Here is a 19028-nt window from a genome sequence, read left to right as displayed (position 1 = left end):
GAGAATTACATGAAGAAAGAAATTCTGTACTTCAGTTTTGTTTAAGCAGGGTTGGCAGGAAAATTCAGAGGAATACAGAGACGTGGGGCAGCAGTATTAAGTCAGGAGAACAGTGCTAATTCTGTGTCTCCTCTTCTCACATGTATACCGTCATCTCTGCTTTCAGTCTGAATATAGGGAATACCAAAAATGCTTTTTCTTTTTTGTTTATTCAAAGTGTACGTATTTTATCTTTCTAACACTATAACATGAGAACAATAACTGAACTTCTAAAGAAAGCAGTTTAACATTAAAAATAAGGTATTTACACTTTAAATTATCTTAATACTCTTTCCACGTTAAAACAAGATACAATTTTTCAACATTGGTAATAAAATTTGTCAAACATTTTTTAATGTAAAGATGTTTACTGTTTATAATAAGAAAAATAAGAAAGCAAATGTCTACCAACAGAAGATTAATTCTATAATTATGTCCTAACTATGAACAGTATACATAATGCAAGCCAAGGGAAATGTTTAGGCAGGTCTATATGAGTAGCTCTGCATAGTCTCTGAAACGTTTAATTAAGCAGAAGAAAGGAGGGAAGCAAAGTCTGAAAAAAGTGTATATGGTAAAACTGTATTTCTATACATTAAAATAGAAAATATTTGTTGGTAAATGCATCAAAATTTTTCTGGAAAGATACTACAGATACAGGAATTGAGGTTTAGGAGAGAAAGACATTTCACTTTAAGCCTTTTGAAATGTTAGGGTTTATCCCATCTTATAGTGAAAGCCAAAAAATTACCAACATTTACCTTCCAGGACATAAACATTACAAAACAAGAGAAAAGTGGACTGGATAAGAATTACTATTACTAAACCAAAACCCAAAACCCAGTGCCATCAAGTCAATTTCGACTTGCTACTGAAGGAGTCTCTAAAAGATTTGATTAATACTTTTAATTCCAGATGGGTTTTTTTTTTTTTTTAAGCAACTTCTTGTTTTCCTCAACCTTGTACCTCAGTTATTTGTTCATTCATGAGGACTAATCCTGAAATGTAACTTTCATTACCAGCGACCCTATAGGACAGAGTAGAACTGCCCCATAGAGTTTCCAAAGAGCGCCTGGTGGATTCAAACTGCCGACGCTTGGGTTAGCAGCCGTAGCACTTAACCACTATGCCACCAGGGTTTCCATTACTATTGCTCAGTTAGCATTAATAACACCTACTTTATAGAACACATAAAATGCCAGGCACTATAATCTATAGTACTACAGTGAAACCTGTGAGAACTGGAACTCGATGGAGCTGCCTTGCTTTATTCCAGTTCTTGCAAGTTTTCTGCCTTTGACAGGGTGCAGCAGGGTGCAGTCTTACCACTTTTCTACTACTTTCTACTAGTGGAAAATAACTGCGTTTTCCTTCTCTGACAGGTTTCACACAGGTTCCAGCTTTTGCTGGTTTTATTGTATAATCACAATGCAAGGGAGATATGTGTCCTTATAAATGCCTGTTTTCTAATATGCACCCGGAAATTTTATTGTTTATACTATATGTACTCATTCATAAGCAAGAGAAAGGTTATGTTTTCTTCTTCATTAGTAATTCTTTTTAATATTTAGAAAGAATTTAACAAAGAGTTGAGCAAAGCAAAACATTCTAATTTACTTACCACTCAATCATAAGGAGACGATTAAGACAATCTTCGCCGCATGCTATTTCACCTTGAGCCCTTTCATCTTTAGAAAGAGGTGTACACTCACACTGCATTCGCTTAATGTCCCGATGGGATTTATTCTTCTTTCTATTGGGCAAAATTTTATAAAAACTGGTTAAATAAATTACCTGGCCACGGTATAACATATATATATCATCAAATATATGCTAAACCCAATTAGTTTCATAATGATTCTTATAAGTTGACCATTCAAAAGGAAGAAAATATCTAATCACTAGCATTTGTGAGACTGAAAACACTAGGAGTTGTATTGCAAAAAGATGAGAGAGGCACCCTTAGACCTGGTGGGTGGAGGATGGCGAACTCAAGTCTATCAGTTTGGAACTCAGCTCTTCTTTCCTAGCCCACGTCAATTAAGCCTCGGATTCTGAGCAATTTCAGATGTTAATAGTCATATTGGGCTCAGCAGAAAAGAAGAAAATTCCTAAATTTCAAATAGTGACATAGCTGGTAATGAAAGTTACATTTCAGAATCAGTCCTCATGAATGAACAAATAATAACTGAGGTACGAGGTTGAGGAAAACAAGAAGTTGCTAAAAAAAAAAACAAAAACCCATCTGGAATTAAAAGTATTAACTCAATCAAATCTTTTAGAGACTCCTTCAGAAGCATCACATTTGTATACATCTTGTATAAAAGAAAACTGAATGATTCAAGAAAAAAAACAAAGGGTAATTACAGAACAATCAGGAAAGGTTTCAGAGGGCTAAACTTTCCCAAGGCAGACAAAGTGACTTTGGGAGAGAAGGAAAACTGTTCAAATTGGCCTGGGTTCATCAACACCTAGGCGATAATTTGCAAAGTAAGAATGAAAATGTGATTAGTCGTTGGCTTTTTTTATTGAACTGTATGTTTTGACCTGTGTTCCCCTCTACCCCACCCCCAAAAAGTCACAGATGGTAGACTAGGATCTCCTTCTTAAGAAGATCAGGGAATTATGACTCACTCTGCAACCATCAGACTAGTGAAGAGCATAGCTGCTCGAAGTGGCTGTCTTAATCGCACTCTTACCTGCTTTAATCAACATATGTTTTATTCTAGTCCTAGTTTTATAAAGTATCTAAAGTGCTTGGTGATGGTTTCAACTAAATTGTGAGACTGAAAACACTAGGAGTTGTATTGAATGACTCAAGTAGATACACATTAATTAATGACTATACTGATACGCTAAAGAAAGATGACTAGAGGTAAAAAAAAAAAATACCTATTTACAAGTACATAAAAAAAATTTTTTTTTTTTTTAAAGAACTATAGGAAACCCTGGTGGTGTAGTGGTTAAATGCTACAGCTGTTAACCAAGAGGCTGGCAGTTCAAATCCGCCAGGCGCTCCTTGGAAACTCTACGGGGCAGTTCTACTCTGTCCTATAGGGCCGCTATGAGTCAGAATCGGCTCAACAGCAGTGGGTTTTGGGTAAAGCTCTATAATTTTGAAAATTTATTTTATATGGCTCCAGAAGGCTAGGTTAGGGCTAAAGAGCACAGATCATTGCAGGTAGGCCTATTTTCATTAGACATAAGAAAATAACTTTTACTCTATTCATACTATTTACAATAATTTGTCTTCTTGGCTCCTCAATGCTTTGCACATAACAAAGGCTCAAAGCTGTTGAATATATATAAATGCTGCCTACACCAGAGAGGCCCTCCAATGCCCCCACCAACCAAATTTGCATGTATAGTCTTATACATATCTTAATCTCACTGCTGAATAAAACCTAGAGGGTGCACCTCATTAGTTTTATTTATATTCTTTTATTAAGACCCCTTAAATTCCATCAGTCTACTCACACAATTTCTAAAGGGTATTAAAGTATTCAATATTTTGAATTTAAACCTAATTCAGAACTAGATGTAAATGACTCTAACTATAAGAGGCTCTCTACCATCATTAAATAAAAAATAAGATTATTTTTAGAAGGATAAACTTTTTGTGGAACCTAATGATTTAAAACAAAGTTTTTTACCTTATCCACAGCAGATTTCTTTAATAAAATTTTCAATGCTTAAAGGGATGATTGCTAGGTGATTCACAACTGGGGCGAAATTTTCAAAAAGGTGGAGATAGGTGGATAGGAGAACATAGGTTAAAAAAAAGAGGGGCATATTCAACATGTATTTTTATTATGAAAAAAAGAAGATGGAGGAGGGGTGAAAGTTAAAGCAGATTGAGAAGCTCTATTCTAAAGGAATGTTTCATGACTCCTAACCTCATTACATCTTGTTTTCTGTTAAGGATTTATGATAAACCATTTTACCATTTTATTTCTAAAATATTTGTTATGCCATTGCCAAATTTAATCTATTAGCAATAGACTAAAAAAACTGAGATAAGAAAATGATGTTCTAGTCTAGCTTCTGCTTTGTAAAGTGCCTACAGGTACTTCATTCTGCACAGTTTTGAAAAGTATGAGGAAAAGCCAATAAAACCACCTTTTTCTTCTCTAGGAGCAGACTATTTTATTGGGGTTTTGTTTTATTTTCTGTCACACTTTCACATGCAAAAGGAATTAGAGAAAAATTATACTTGCTTAAACTACACTTTCAGTATCAAAGAGGTAGTAAGACGCAAAAAAATAAAAAATAAACATCCCCTTCCTGGGGAAAAAAAATTGGAGAAGGGAATCCATGCTATCAAATCTAAATAAGTAAATATATTTTTTAGGTTTTTAACTTATATTTTATCACACAACTGTATTTCATATGGTTAGGCTCATACAGTCTGAACTGTGTAAGAGTTTTTTTTTTTTAAACAAAACATTAAAATTCGTCAAATAAATATTAATTAATCTTACCTTTCTGTTAAATAAACATTTTCTTCAATAAGATCGAAGTAACAAGGCATCTTCCCCTGCTTGGCACACTCCTTCCATCGCTGAGGGTCCCTGAAGTCATCCATGACACAGGAAGGTCCCACTAGTGCAGAGCCTGAAGGCACTGCTGTCTCTCCCAGCTCTACCTCCATTCTAACTTTCTTTCTATCCTGAAGCTCACCATCGCTTTCAGAATCACTCTCCAATTCCGGCCTCCTTTTTTTAAGAGGCCCTCTATCTTTCATGTCATTTTTCTCTAAGTTTTTTGTAAGATCTTTCTTTTCATTCACAGCTAAAGAGTCCTTAATGGAATTGCTGCTTATCTCAGGTGCTTGCACTGACCCCCTGTCCTTCTGCTGAATGGACTGCAGGAATTTATTTGACTGGCTTGAAAAGTGGGATCCACCACGCTGATCCCAATTCTCTTCCTCTTCCCTGTCATCTGTTAGGGAATCTGGTACCTGCCCTTGAATTCGGTCATACACAACTCCAGTTCCAGGAGGTCTGCCTGCTGATCTTGGATCCCAGTAGCCATTGCCTTGCCAGTAACTATGCGTCCCACCGTACTGTTCTGCACTTTGCTGGTACTTGTGTCCACCACAAGCTCCATAGCTGCTGTCAGGTTGCTGATACGTGGTAGTAGGCTTTTCTGGTTGAGAGAAGTCCCACCCTAAGTTTCTGAGCTCTTCTGATGAGTGGAAGCCATCAACTAGAGAGATCTCACAAGAGGAAGAAAAACTCAACTCTGTTTTCCCCAGTCTACTATCTGGCCTGTGAGGGTAAGTAGTCTGTTGCCGAGACTTATTTGGGACATCTTCAAAATCATCAGAAGAATAAACTGGCAGTTCTTCTTGTTGCCTAGAAGCTATTTTGACTTTTACTATTTCCTCCGAATTTGGATGGCCTAGAGGGTCAGATTTCACGTCTGTATGACTTGTGCTATCAACCCCGTCACTCTGAGGATGAGCCATTTCAGACAGGTGGTTATCCACTTGTTTTCTGCTGGACTGTGCAAAAGAAATGTCTGAGTTCTTCTCTGCTCCTTTATGAAGAAAAAACTTCTCAGTCTGAGGACAGGTTTTATTTGCTATAACTTCAAATTTTTCCTCATACAAATGTCTCCTTGACTCCAACCTCTCATCTTCCCAGTGGTCGGAATAGTGTCTGTAACTCTGACTGCTCCGAGAAGAACAAGGGCTTGTTTCTTCCATAGGCAAAGTAGAATTCTTTGGCACAACCACAATGGACTGGAGACGGTTTCTTGGAATACTGCTATCATCAGAATCTGTATCTTCTGAATCACTTTCATCACTTGAACTTTCAGAAGAACCAGAATAATCTCCATGGATAGTAGAAACAATTTCTGAGGCATGGCCACTACTGTCACATTTTAAGGTATAAGTTACACCATCACTGTCTTCCATGGTTAAATTCAAATCACAAGAAGAAAATACAACTTCTGAATCATCAGAAGTATGCGCATGTCCTCGTCCTCCTTCATCTAAAGAGATTTCTGGTCTTCCTCTTCTATCAGGTAATAAGGAATTTCCTTCTTCTTGAGTCTCTTGCAAGCATTTCCCAGATAACCCATTATTATGCCTGTTTTCCCAGGAAGAAAATCCCCTTCTTGAATCAGGAAGGCGGCTACCCACTTCTACTATTGTTTCTTCCCCTGCATGTTTTAAAAACTCTGTGCTTGTTTTACTCATCAGCACAGCATCCAAAGCTGGAGATGTGTTCTCTCCACACCGCAAGAGAGTTAAACTGTCCATTTTTATTCCTGGTGGAAAGCTCTGAAGAGGTGAAGCAATACTTGAACTCCCTACAGGTTGGCATAAATCATCAAAATGATTAACAGAAGCTGAACTAGTGCTACCAACACTCTGCTTATATTCTTCACATGCAAACTTTGAGTTCTGATCTGTCAGATTTCTATTATCACATATAACTGTTTTTGATTCCAAATGAACATTCATAAAGCTATTGGAAGAAATCTTTGTAACTGAAGGGTCAGTATTCTCAGCTTCGGAATGACACAAAGAAAGGTTGCTGTCATTTGAAGTATAGTATATATCTGAATCTTTGGTTTTGCAGCGAGAAACTCTCATATCAACTGGTTCTTTAACTACTGTTTTGGAATAATCTATCACCTTAACTGGCAATGTCATGAGTTTATCCTGGTGTGGTGACACTGGAGGTTCTGTTTCTCTAAACGGGCTCTCTGACTTACTATGCTGCATGCAAGTAGCATCCAAGTCTTTTTCTTTACATCTACTAATATTCTGAAATCCATTTGACGAACGCATGCATGCTTTGATCAAAGGGGATACCTCTGATCCAGTCACGCTATCATCAGAAGACATTAAAACAGTCTCAGTTTTAGAAGTGCAAAATGTTGCCAAATCAGATTCTGCTCCAGGAGATCCATTTATATTTAGTTCTACAGGACAGTAAGTTCTTAATTGATCATGCTTCCCTTTAGACAAAGAGTCTAATTCCTTAATACTATCATGGCCTATAAATTCAGACTTAAAAATAAGCGATTCATCTAGCTTTTTAAAAGTTGGTGAATCATTTAATTGATTTGATGGTGATGGAGACCTGGTCTTTTCTCTTTCAGGAATTTTATTAATCATTCTTAATTCACTACCTTTTGAACAAGGAGTCTGTAAACTAAAAGAATGAGACTGTTTGATTCCTTCATGTAATTCTGTACAACAGAAAGAATTTTTAAATTTATCAGACTTGGGTATAGGTTTTGAAGGGGCAGCTTTATAACGAGAAGCACTGTTATCATGCTTAGAATATGATGACCCCCGTCGGAATCCCAGATCATTAGACGGAGAACACCTTTTCACTACTTCATTTTCTGAAGTCCTTCTGGATTCTCTTTCTAGTTTTGAAGAATACCTTCCTCTTTTCTCTGTTTCTATGTAAGAGGACTCGGTTTTACAGTCCCGATCAGATTTAGAATAGGATGATGATGTCCTTAGGTCTCTGTAAGAGGAGGAATGAGATGAGGTGCGCCTTGAGTACGTCTTCTTATACTCATCTTCTGAGTCAGAACTCTCTCGTGCCCTGTTCTCTGTATATGGTCGAGAATAGCGTGTCCTCTCTCGATAAGGGGAGTTCCTATGGTAGCGACGATCAGAGTCGTAATAATGGGATCGTTCTGATCGAGAATAGGATAAACTACTTCTAGAGCCTCTATCAGATCTAGAACGAGATCTGCTCCGCCTTCGCTCTCTCTCTGATCTACATCGGGAAGATATATACCGAGTATCTCTTTCAAGTTTTGAGTAGCTAAAATATTTATCATCTCTCTCTGTTTTAGATCGTGAAGATTTCCCTAAATCCTCACCTTTCAGAGATGCTAAGCTCTTTTTTGAATCTCTTTCCTTTTCAGTGCTTGCTGAAAATTTTAAATCATGTGATCTCTGACTTGAGGAAGTCCGTACAGAATCTTCATCAGATTCTGAACCAAAAAAGGTGCCTTCAGATTGTAAAGATTTCTTCTTAGAACCTGTTTTTCTAGAGCCCAGACTACTTTTAGAACTATCTGGAATTTCTTCTTCCTTCCCAATATGGGAATCTCCTTTTTGTGAGGGAATATCTGCTTGCTCATTCGAAGTGTGAGTTATGCGTTCTTCCGAGCTATTAGATACAGCGTCCTGCTTAGTGTCCACTTCTAAAGACTCTGACACAACTGTAACCAGTGGTTCTTTCAGGGCTCTAACTGCTACATCTACTGGTGAGGGCATTGGTGCTGTCATCAGAACTGGTATTGGTGTACGTGGCAAGGCCACTGGCTCTGTTACTGGTGCTGGTGTTGAGGGTGCTTTGGCTTGGGGAGGTGGAGGTGGTGGAGGTGGAGATGGGGGTGGTGAGTCTACAGTTGTTGATTCTGCTATAACTGCTGGTAATGGTACTGTGGGAGGAGGTGGGGATGTTACTGCTGTGGTAGTAGCCAGCAGCGGCCTAGATGTTACATGAAGTAGATGTTTTTTAAAATGAATTTTTCCCAATTCCACCCTTGATTTTGGTGGGGAAGATTCTTCTGTAGTAGATAAAGTATCTCCAATGTCCACTTTAATTTTAGGGGTCGAATCTGCTTGGAGAGGTATAGCTGGGGAGTTTGGAGTATCATTTTGCTTTTCATTTCCAAGTGCAGTCAGAAATCTGTTCTGCAAAGTCTTCTTTGTAAGGCTGAAGCTGAATGACACCTTCTGTCGTCCCTGTTCCTCCAAATTAACTTTTGTCTTGGTGCCTTTGGGCAAAAATCGACTAGAAGCAACACCTTTGAACATTGGTCCTTTGATGAAACCTGTTTTCTGCACATTTTCAATTTTTGCCTATAAATGAACAAAACAAGCAGTTAATACTACAGCAAACAGTTACTTTCAAATGGCTGGCATCGCAGTTTAATAGGTTTATCCGTCAGGGAAATGAAAAGCCCCTTTTAACAACAAATGCATAAATTCTACTAAGCTGCATAAGAAATTTTTTTTAATTCTTTATTATGGAAAGTTTTTGAACATACTCAAAATTATAGAAAATAGCCTAAAAAAACCCTAAGCAGCCACCCTCCACTTCAACAGTACTAGTATTTTTCCATTCTTATTTTCTCGCATATAAAAAATGTTATGCAGTTTTATAACTGCTTTCCAGACAGAATTTTTAATAAGAACAAAAACACTGATGTGCGTTTTATGATACAAACAGAAGAATATGTGCAGACAGCAACAGGTAATATCACAGTACTAAAAATAGTTTATTCTTGTGTTCTGTCTGGAGAAAAAAACACACCTGAAGTCATCAAAACCAGCGTTTTCCTGGCGTCACACGGAATCACTTGGGTGCTTGGTAAAAACACAGATCTGTGATCCACACTCCAGGGAATTATCAATTCAATAGGTCTAAGTGTGAGGCAACAACGATTTTGATTTTGTAAACAAGTACCCAAAGGCAATACTGACGGACTTCCTAGGTTTGGGAAACTGCTGGTACAGGGCAGCTTCTTACCTCACCCATTTTACAGATGAAGTAACCAAATGAGAACCAGGCCTTCTGCCTTCGTGGAAAATATTCTTCCCTAGCACACTACTATTCTCTTTGCTTGGACCCCGAAGACTCAGGCACTGCTTATCTATGGTCTAATATTACTACACAAGCAACACTTACGAAGTAGATTTCTAAGGAAAAAACTACTCCCTCCATTATTTGTGAAACCACCAAAGGCTTAAGAAGTTAAAGGCACAGCCCAGGGTAGAGAGAACATCAGAAAAATCTACAGCAACAAATTCAAGTATAAATTTAAAATGGTACACTTGCCATCTACAAGATTTTCTAATTGATGTTCTTTAATCAACTTTGGCTATTTAAGAGAAGTTTTCCCCTCCAACATGATGAAATCTAAAATCAGTTATCAAAATTACACAGTAACCACGCAAGAAGGAAAGTAAATGCTTTCACATATATTATCTCAGAACAGTAGTTTTCCAATACTCTAAGAAACAGAGTCCACTTGTCAGATTACCTCTTACATGGAAGCTCAGCATGTAAAAACAAGTAAAAGCTGTCCCTTGGGCTGCCAGCTTCCTCTACCTTCCTTAAAGCTCTTGAGGCTTAAACTCTAAAAACCAGTTTCTCGAGATCACACAACCTCCCTCACTGGAACAAATTATTGTAGACCCAAAAACAAAAATAAGCAAAAAATATTACTTCACATTCAAAATAATAGTTATATTTTTGAACATTTTCACAGCTTTTACACAATCTCAAAAATGTATTCAGAGGTCAATTCCATAATCACTGAATAGCTAGTTAAATTATACTTACCTCATTTTCTTCTTCTCTATTGCCATTCAGCCAAGAAAGCATGCAAAAAGATAAAAAGAAATCATAAATACTTAGTACTGATTCAAATGAATGTTGTCTTTATTATTAAATCTTAGAATATCCACTACCTACAAGTATATCCTGCATGGACTGCCCACTCCTTCATAGCCTCAGTTACATCTGAGGCTACTAATGGAAGATACTGCCATGTCCTGTGCTTGGTGCTGGAGATCAAAGGTAAGCAAGGCAGAGTGCCTGCCCTTGAGGAGCTTACAGTTTCCAGTATGTTAAAAAATGCAGTTTTGTTACGAAAGTAATTCAAACATAATGGAGTTAATATGTGGATAAAAATATGCAGTGTACAGTACCCAAGAGGAAGGTAAGTAACTCAGCCTAGTGAGAGCTTAGGTACAGCAAGGAAATCTTCCTAGAGTAAACCAGAATATGTTTGTGGGAGATCACAGGCAAAGGCATAGAGACTGAAATACAGAACAATAAGTGCAAGGAAACTATAAACAGTTCAATAAGTCAGGTTTCTCATGAGGAGAAATGTGTTTTATCTTATGGATCAGTGGTTCTCAATCTTTTTTGGTATCCATTCAACAGTCTCTTTATTGAATGCAAGGTATATACTATGGTCTACAACAGGATGTGGCTCTCTGAGCTTATGGCTTTTGTTTTGGTTTTTTAAACAAAGGTAAACACACAGTGTCCTGAAGAATCAAAGCCAAAAGCCTGGTGTACACTAGTGCACTGTGGCACACTGAGAAACCATCTGCCTGGAGAAAGAGAAGCCACAAAAGGGCCTTAGGCTAGATTTGTATTTTAACCAGGTCGTTCTGTAGGCTACGAGGCCAAGAATGGAGTACAACAATTTTAAATGCCCCTTAAAACAAATGTACAAAAATCCCTTCCCCAAATGTAGACCTGACTCTAATTCAGTTCATTCACCAATGCCTGTGGTCAGCATCCAGTACCAAGCAGTAAAGGAAAAAGCGGGCAACACACGGGTGAGATCTGAAGTAGCACCAAGGTTAAACACTCTCTTCTACTCCAAAACTACTAGAAATCTCACAGATGTAATCGTAGAGTTACTGTATTTCACTAATTCTATGATGTACATTTTCACCACATAGAGCACCTCTGAAATCAGGATACACCATACTATCAATGCCATCATAATTTAATTGGCAGTTTTTTCCTTTCTTACTGGCTCATAAAATAATGGTAACCTTATAGCCTATGGCACATTAGATTTGATTTACATTAGCACTATGCAAAAATTTTGAAGAACAGAAAAGGTGCCAGAAGATATCCAAGCATTCAGGGTAAGTATCATTCACATTTGTAATTTGGGGGGATGGGAAATAAAGGCCCATTTCAGAAATCAGAGATGGCAAGATATTTCCCAGAACTTAATAATATGCAAGATTAAGCTGAAAGTGAAGGAAATCAGAGCAAGTCCACGAGAGCCAAAATATGACCTTGAGTATATCCCACCTGAGCTTAGAGACCATCTCAAGAATAGATTTGATGCACTGAACACTAGTGACCGAAGACCAGACGAGTTGTGGAATGATATCAAGAACATCATACATGAAGAATGCAAGAGGTCACTGAGAAGACAGGAAAGAAAAGACCAAGATTGATGTCAGAGGAGGCTCTGAAACTTGCTCACGAATGTTGAGCAGCTAAAGCAAAATGAAGAAATGATGAAGTAAAAAAACTGAACAAAAGATTTCGAAAGGTGGCTCAAGAAGACAAAGTATTATAATCACATGTGCAAAGAGCTGGAGATAGAAAATCAAAAGGGAAGAACACGCTCGGCGTTTCTCAAGCTGAAAGAACTGAAGAAAAAATTCAAACCTCAAGTTGCAATAGTTAAGGATTCTATGGGGAAAATAATTAAACGACACAGGAAGCATCAAAAGAAGATGGAAGGAATACACAGAGTCATTATACCAAAAAGAATTAGTCGATGTTCAACCATTTCAAGAGGTGGCATACGATCAGGAACCGACGGTACCGAAGGAAGAAGTCCAAGCTGCTCCGAAGGCATTAGGCAAAAGACAAGGCTCCAGGAATTGACGGAATATCAATTGAGATGTTTCAACAAACAGATGCAGTGCCTGGAGTGCTCACTCGTCTATGCCAAGAAATATGGAAGACAGCTTCCTGGCCAACTGACTGGAAGAGATCCATATTTATGCCTATTCCCAAGAAAGGTGATCCAACCGAATGCGGAAATTATAGAACAATATCATTAGTATCACATGCAAGCAAAATTTTGAAGATCATTCAAAAACGGCTGGAGCAGTCCATCAACAGGGAACTGCCAGAAATGCAGGGTGCTTTCAGAAGAGAAATGTCGAACCTGGGATATCATTGCTGATGTCAGATGGATCCTGGCTAAAAGCAGAGAATACCAGAAGGATGTTAACCGGTGTTTTATTGACAATGCTAAGGCAGTCGACTGTGTGGATCATAACAAATTACAGATAACACTGCAAAGTATGGGAATTCTGGAACACTTAATTGTGTTCATGAGGAACCTTTACATAGATCAAGAGGCAGTTGTTCAGACAGAACAAGGGGATACTGATTGGTTTAAGGTTTAAGGAAAGGTGTGCGTCAGGGTTGTATCCTTTCACCAAACCTGTTCAATCTGTATGCTGAGCAAATAATCTGAGAAGATGGGCTACATGAAGAACAGGGCATCAGGGTTGGAGGAAGACTCATTAACAACCTGCGTTATGCAGATGACACAACCTTGCTTGCTCAAAGTGAAAAGGACTTGAAGCACTTACTAATGAAGATCAAAGACCACAGCCTTCAGTATGGATTGCACCTCAACATAAACAAAAATCCTCACAACTGGACCAATGAGTAACATCATGATAAACAGAGAAAAGACTGAAGTTGTCAAGGATTTCATTTTACTTGGATCCACAATCAACAGCCATGGAAGCAGCAGTCAAGAAATCATACAACGCACTGCATTGGGTGAATCTGCTCTGCAAAGGACCTCTTCAAAGTGTTGAAAAGCAAAGATGTCACCTTGAAGACTAAGGTGCGCCTGACCCAAGCCATGGTATTTTCAATCTCATCATATGCATGCGAAAGCTGGACAATGAATACGGAAGACGGAGGAAGAACTGAAGCCTTTGAATTGTGGTGCTGGTGAAAAATATTGAATACACCATGGACTGCCAAAAGAATAAACAAATCTGTCTTAGAAGAAATACAACCAGAATGCTCCTTAGAAGCAAGGATGGAGAGAATGCATCTTACATACTTTTGACATGTCGTCAGCAGGAATCAGTCCCTGGAGGAGGACATCATGCTCAGCAAAGTTCAGTGTCAGCAGAAAAGAAGACCCTCAACGAGGTGGACTGACACAGTGGCTGCAACGAGCTCAAGCATAACAACGATTGTAAGGATGGTGCAAGACCAGGCAGTGTTTCATTCTGTTGTGCACAGGGTCGCTATGAGTCAGAACCAACTTGACGGCACCTAACAACAACAATAAAATAAGACGTTTATAATTAAAAGAATATAAGCACATAACAGAAAGTCTGGAGGAGAATATCAAATTTTTCACATCATAAAAGCACTGATGGCAATACATGAATGAGACTGCACATTCTCCCAAAAATTCTGTGTGCATATATGAGCACTTCCCTCATCTCACCCTACATCATACACCGAGCTGGTGAGCAAACAAGGTGTTCAGATCACGGAAAAAGTATGAAATCGTTGAACAGATTGAGGAGGGGGTGACCACGAGACAGAGATATATAGGTGAGTGAAGATGTAGTTAAACTTCAAAATAAAGCGAGCATATCCTTTATGCCCTCAATTTTTCTCTGACCATCAGTTGAAAGTTGGGAGAGGGAGGCAGAACAAAAGACTTGAAGAAAAGTGTGCAGAACAGAAAAGGAAGCAGGTAACTACGTGGACTGTAATCCTCAATGCTGCCACCTAAAGCTGGACAGTACTAACTTATAATGGAGCTCATCAGCATAGTTATTCTACTTCTGTTGACAGCATTAAGCTATCCAGAAGCAATAACAGAGAAAACAGTTGGTGAGTTAATCCAGCAAGACGTGAGGGACAAGAGGAATAGAAAGACTGAGAGAGCTGAAGACACTGCGAAAGTTAGGATGACTGAGAAAGAAGAGAGGTTAGAAATGTGGGTAAGGCAGAAGAACTGAAAATTATGGTCAGTGTAATATTTCAGAGTTGGGGTACACTTCCAGAAGATGACAAGACCTAGGTGTGGCCATGGAATAGACTGTTGTAGCAAAAACAGACCAAGGCCTTCTTGAAGAGGTTAATGAAATTGTGAGGCTACAATTACTAGCAGGAATCAGCCACACATGTTTTTAGCAAAAGAACATCTGTTTAATAATATCAGGGTAGATTCTCTGATCAAAGAAAAAGGTTTCTGAAGGAAGGCTGATGGAACGAGGGAATAGCGAGAGTATTAAGTCCCTTGTACCTCCTACCACGGGAAATAAGGAGGTGTGGGAAAACACTTAACACAAGATGTGTTGTTTTTTCTTTGATAACCTACTAGAGAAATATCAGAGCAATACAGCAGTTAAAAAAAAAAAAAAGGATAATAGGCAGATTTGCAGCTTGCTGAGGAACTGCATTTAAAGATTATAGATTAATCCACACCAACAGGGCAACACATGTGGAAAAGGACTTGGTTAAGAGTTTGTCATAGCAGGCTCAAAGAACCAAAGTATGGCATGATTATTAAAATCAACCAACCAAGCAATCTCTCAGGGTAGGGCACCAGAAGTAAGGCTTTTAAAGGGAGGCCGGGTATGAGAGAGATTTGGCCATATCAAGAATATTCACAAATATCAACAAGTTGGAATCTATTCTGGATATCATGTCACACAGGAACTGGTTAAAGTTAAATGGAAGTGTTTTTATTTACCTTGGAAAAAAGAAGATTCAAGGACCACTGCGGTTGATTTCAAAGTATCAGAAAGCTATCCTTAGAAATGAAAAGCTATCCTTAGAAATTCTGTGCTATTCCAAAGTCAGAATTGTGACCAGTAGGTAGAAGTTACAGAATGACAGCTTTTTGGTTCATTTTAAGTTAAAACATTTTTTAGTTTTTTTTTTTTAGTTTAAAAAAGTTATACCTAGAAGAAATTTTTGTAATACAAAGAGATATACAACTAAAATAGGCTCCTCTTCCCAGGAGCAATTATTAAGTTTGCACACTCTTCCAAAAATTTTGTATGCGTATTATGAGCATATACATGTCTTTTTAAGGAGAAAGCACACAGACACAACACAGTGGAAAAATATCTTTCTGCGTTTTATTTTTCTCTATGCAAAGTCTTGGAAATCACTCCATATCAGTATATACAGATGTAGTTCCAATTATAGTTCTATGTATAATAGCTTTCCATGTTTTAAACTCATTGGTATTTTCATTTTCTGCGAAGTGTTTTTCAGTTCCTTTGCCAGTATTGTCTATTGGGTTGATCTTTCCTACTGATTTATAAAAACTAGATGTGAGGCACCTACAACTAGAATGTGTCACCAGACATATTTAAGAAGAACCTGAGTAGGAACTCACCTGAGACAGATAGAATTTCTGTCCTAGATGAAAAGCCGTGAGGCCCCTGAAGGTCCCACTTCAGTTCTTCAATTAACTGAATTTCCTAAGCCACAACTCAAACAGAATTTGACTCTGTCTTCGTCTTAGTAAGGATTTTAACAAGACTTCAAGGATTCATTCCTACCTCATCTTTAAGGATTTCTCACCACAACTCAAATACCCCTGAGACACAATACATACTTAAAGACAGTGTTTTCCACGCTTGAGTAATGCAAGAGCCTCTATTAAGGGGGAAAAAATTTCAGACACTCAAGAGTAGATCCCAATTTAAGAACACTGACTTAATAAACTAGTTTATTTAAAACCAGAGTATCTGGGAATTATGTGAGAATTTTTTTTTTTTAAGTTTTTCACATTTGATTATCTTAAATTTAAAAAATAATTTTAAATTTTGAAATAATTTCAGACTTACATAATTCCCAACCCTTAAGAATATGTGGCCCCTTGGAGACCCTAACGCCTCAGTTTGAGAAACGCTACCCCTAGTCTTTCTAAATTAATACTGTAGTAGGCATTGATAGTTTGAACAGATCAAGGGGATACTGTGTGGTTTAAAGTCAGGAAAGGTGTGCGTCATGTTGGAGTGCCCAAGAACTTGGTCCTGCTTAGCCTTCTCTCCTCTATCTACCCCATTTCCCTCTAAGTGATCTCATCAAGATTCATGACTTCAAGTATCATTTATATACTGGTGATTTCCATAATTCCAAACCTAATCTCTGAGTTTATTTATGCAACTGCTCAATGGACATCTCTATCTTGATGTCTCATATTTAGCTCAAATATAACATGGTCAGAATAGAACTAGTGATGATCACCCACTCACACATACACCAAATTCAGCCTCCTCCCAAGTCTTTCGCATGGCAGTTTAAATAGTACTATCATGTACCCAACTGTTCAGACCAAAAACTCACTCATTCTTCTTCTCTCTCCACTCACGTTCCATGTCTAACCCATCAACAAAAATTCCACTTCTAAAACATATCCCAAATGTGATCACTTCTCCTCTGCTATTAGTCCAAGCAACTAATCTCTCTCAGCTCCTAACATGTCGTCTCATTACCACCACTTCTGCTCCCTGGAATCATTTTTTTAGGTAATAACCAGATGATCTTTCAAAAGCGTAACCAGACTCCACACACACCCACTTACCTTAGCCGTAGGCTTCCCACTGCAGTGGGAATAGAAATCTAACTCCTTACCACGGCCTACAAGCCTTTTTGTGATCTGACCCCAATCTGTCTGTCTTTCTCTGGCCTTACCACTTTCCGTCCTTCTCATTCTCTAGGTTCCAGCCATACTAGCCTTCTTTGTGTCCCTCAAATGTTCCAAGCTCATTTCTGGCTGAGGGCCTTTTCACCTGCTGTTATTCCTTTTTCTTAGAAAACTATTACCCCTAGATCTTTGCCAGACCGCTCCTTCTCAACAGTCATGTTGCTGTTTTTGTTAGGTGCTGGTAAGTCAATTCCAATTCACAGTGGTCCCCGTGACAAGGCAGAACTGCCCAATAGGGTTTTCTAGGCTGTAATCTTTACAGGAGCAGATAGCCAGGTCTTTTCTCTGCAGAGCTGCTGGGTGGGTTCCAACTGCTAAACTTCCAGTTAGCGGCCGAGGGTTTAACCGTTGCACCACCAGGGCTCCTTCTCAACAATCATATGACACCTCAAATACGGCCTCCTCTGAGATTCCCCATCATTCTATCTTACAGTACCTTATTTTATTCTTAACATTTATCAACGTGAGGACTGTCTCCCAATAGAAAAAAAGCTTCTTTAGGTTACAGATTTGGTCCATTTTGTTCACAGCTACATTTAAGTACCAAAAACACTACTCAGAACATGGGATGTACTCAGTAAATACTTCGGTGACATCATTCCCATTTTCCTACCTAGCTAAGCTTGATTTATACTACTCCCCAAAAAGAATCTCAATAGTATGAGGGGACTATTATAGATGAACAGAGATTTGAGATCTGGTAATCAAATGCTCATTTGGATTCTAACTATAAAAAAAAAAAAAGAACAGCAACTGGGTACTAAAAAGCATTAAGAATATACTGTTAATCACATTAGGTGTCATAACGGTATTGCAATTACATTCTTAAAGTCTTCAGCACTTGGAGGTATAACTGCAGTATTTAAGAATGAAATGACTGAATGTCTAAAAAGTTTTAAAATAATCCAACAACAACAAGAAAAGGGGGAAAGATAAAACTAAATCGCCAAACAGTTAATAATTATTGAGGCTGGATGACTACATGGGATGGAAGGGGGAAGACAGTATTTATTATACTATTGTCTCAACTTCTGTGAATGCTTGAAATCTTTAAAAATAATAATTTTAAGAAGGCTGTTCAACTGCAGTATGAAAGAGGGTAACAAATTCACAACAAGTATAAAGCATGAGGACAGACTGTGTGTGCACAGGCAGCAAGCAGGGCGGTGGTCAGGAAATATGCCCAGCAACTGTATGTATCCCTGATGCCATTCAAATACCCAGGCCTCCCCAAAACCAGGGCCCATTCCCCTGGCTGTGGCTGAGCATTAATCCCTTGACCCAGGCAGAAGTAATCACCAGGAGTCACTCATCCGATTTAGACTTTATTTTCATGGTTATAAGAATTTCATGCTCCAAGAATAAAACACACACAAAAATTTTAATTACAAATATGTCAACACAGTAAATATTATGCTATGATGGAAAGTATTTTCTACAAATTAACATTTGCCAAATACCATCAACACGCAGCTCTATTTAGGGTCATTTAATTTCAAAAGACTCAAAGTGAGAAACTTAAAAAAAAAAAAAAAAAAGAAAGCAGAAATATAAAACTATTTTATGTTCAGGAAGAAGAAAAATATTCAAATTCTGAGTATTTAAATCCATTTTTCACCCATTTACCAATCTTTCAGAACAAGGTACTACAGTGCTAATTTTTCATTTACTAAAAATATTCTTTTGAGTTTTTATGGTAAACAGAAAATCAAAATTTTATACATTGTTTT

The 19028-nt window shown here is 38.0% G+C and overlaps 1 protein-coding gene across 7 annotated transcripts in view; it reads right to left on the bottom strand.

Annotated features, from left to right (window-relative positions):
- Nucleotides 1–19028, bottom strand: part of SETD2 (SET domain containing 2, histone lysine methyltransferase) — a 134440-nt gene that overhangs the window by 98846 nt on the left and 16566 nt on the right. For 6 of the 7 annotated variants that reach the window (XR_010319005.1, XM_064274637.1, XM_064274639.1 and 3 more), the window contains exons 2-4: nt 10377–10416; nt 4521–8890; nt 1661–1792 (exon numbers count right to left, since the gene is read on the bottom strand). Coding sequence is in view for 6 of the 7 variants with exons in the window: in XM_064274637.1 (XP_064130707.1) it covers nt 1661–1792; nt 4521–8890; nt 10377–10416 (4542 nt within the window). In the remaining variant the exon portion in view is untranslated. Of the gene's footprint in view, nt 1–1660; nt 1793–4520; nt 8891–10376; nt 13890–19028 lie in introns of all 7 variants that reach the window. The other variant, XM_064274635.1, reaches the window with a different exon arrangement.

The sequence above is a fragment of the Loxodonta africana genome, chromosome 22 (genome assembly GCF_030014295.1).
Source record: "Loxodonta africana isolate mLoxAfr1 chromosome 22, mLoxAfr1.hap2, whole genome shotgun sequence".
Classification (NCBI taxonomy): domain Eukaryota; kingdom Metazoa; phylum Chordata; class Mammalia; order Proboscidea; family Elephantidae; genus Loxodonta; species Loxodonta africana.
Note: the sequence above shows the minus strand (reverse complement) of the source record. Positions and strands in the feature narration are given on the sequence as shown.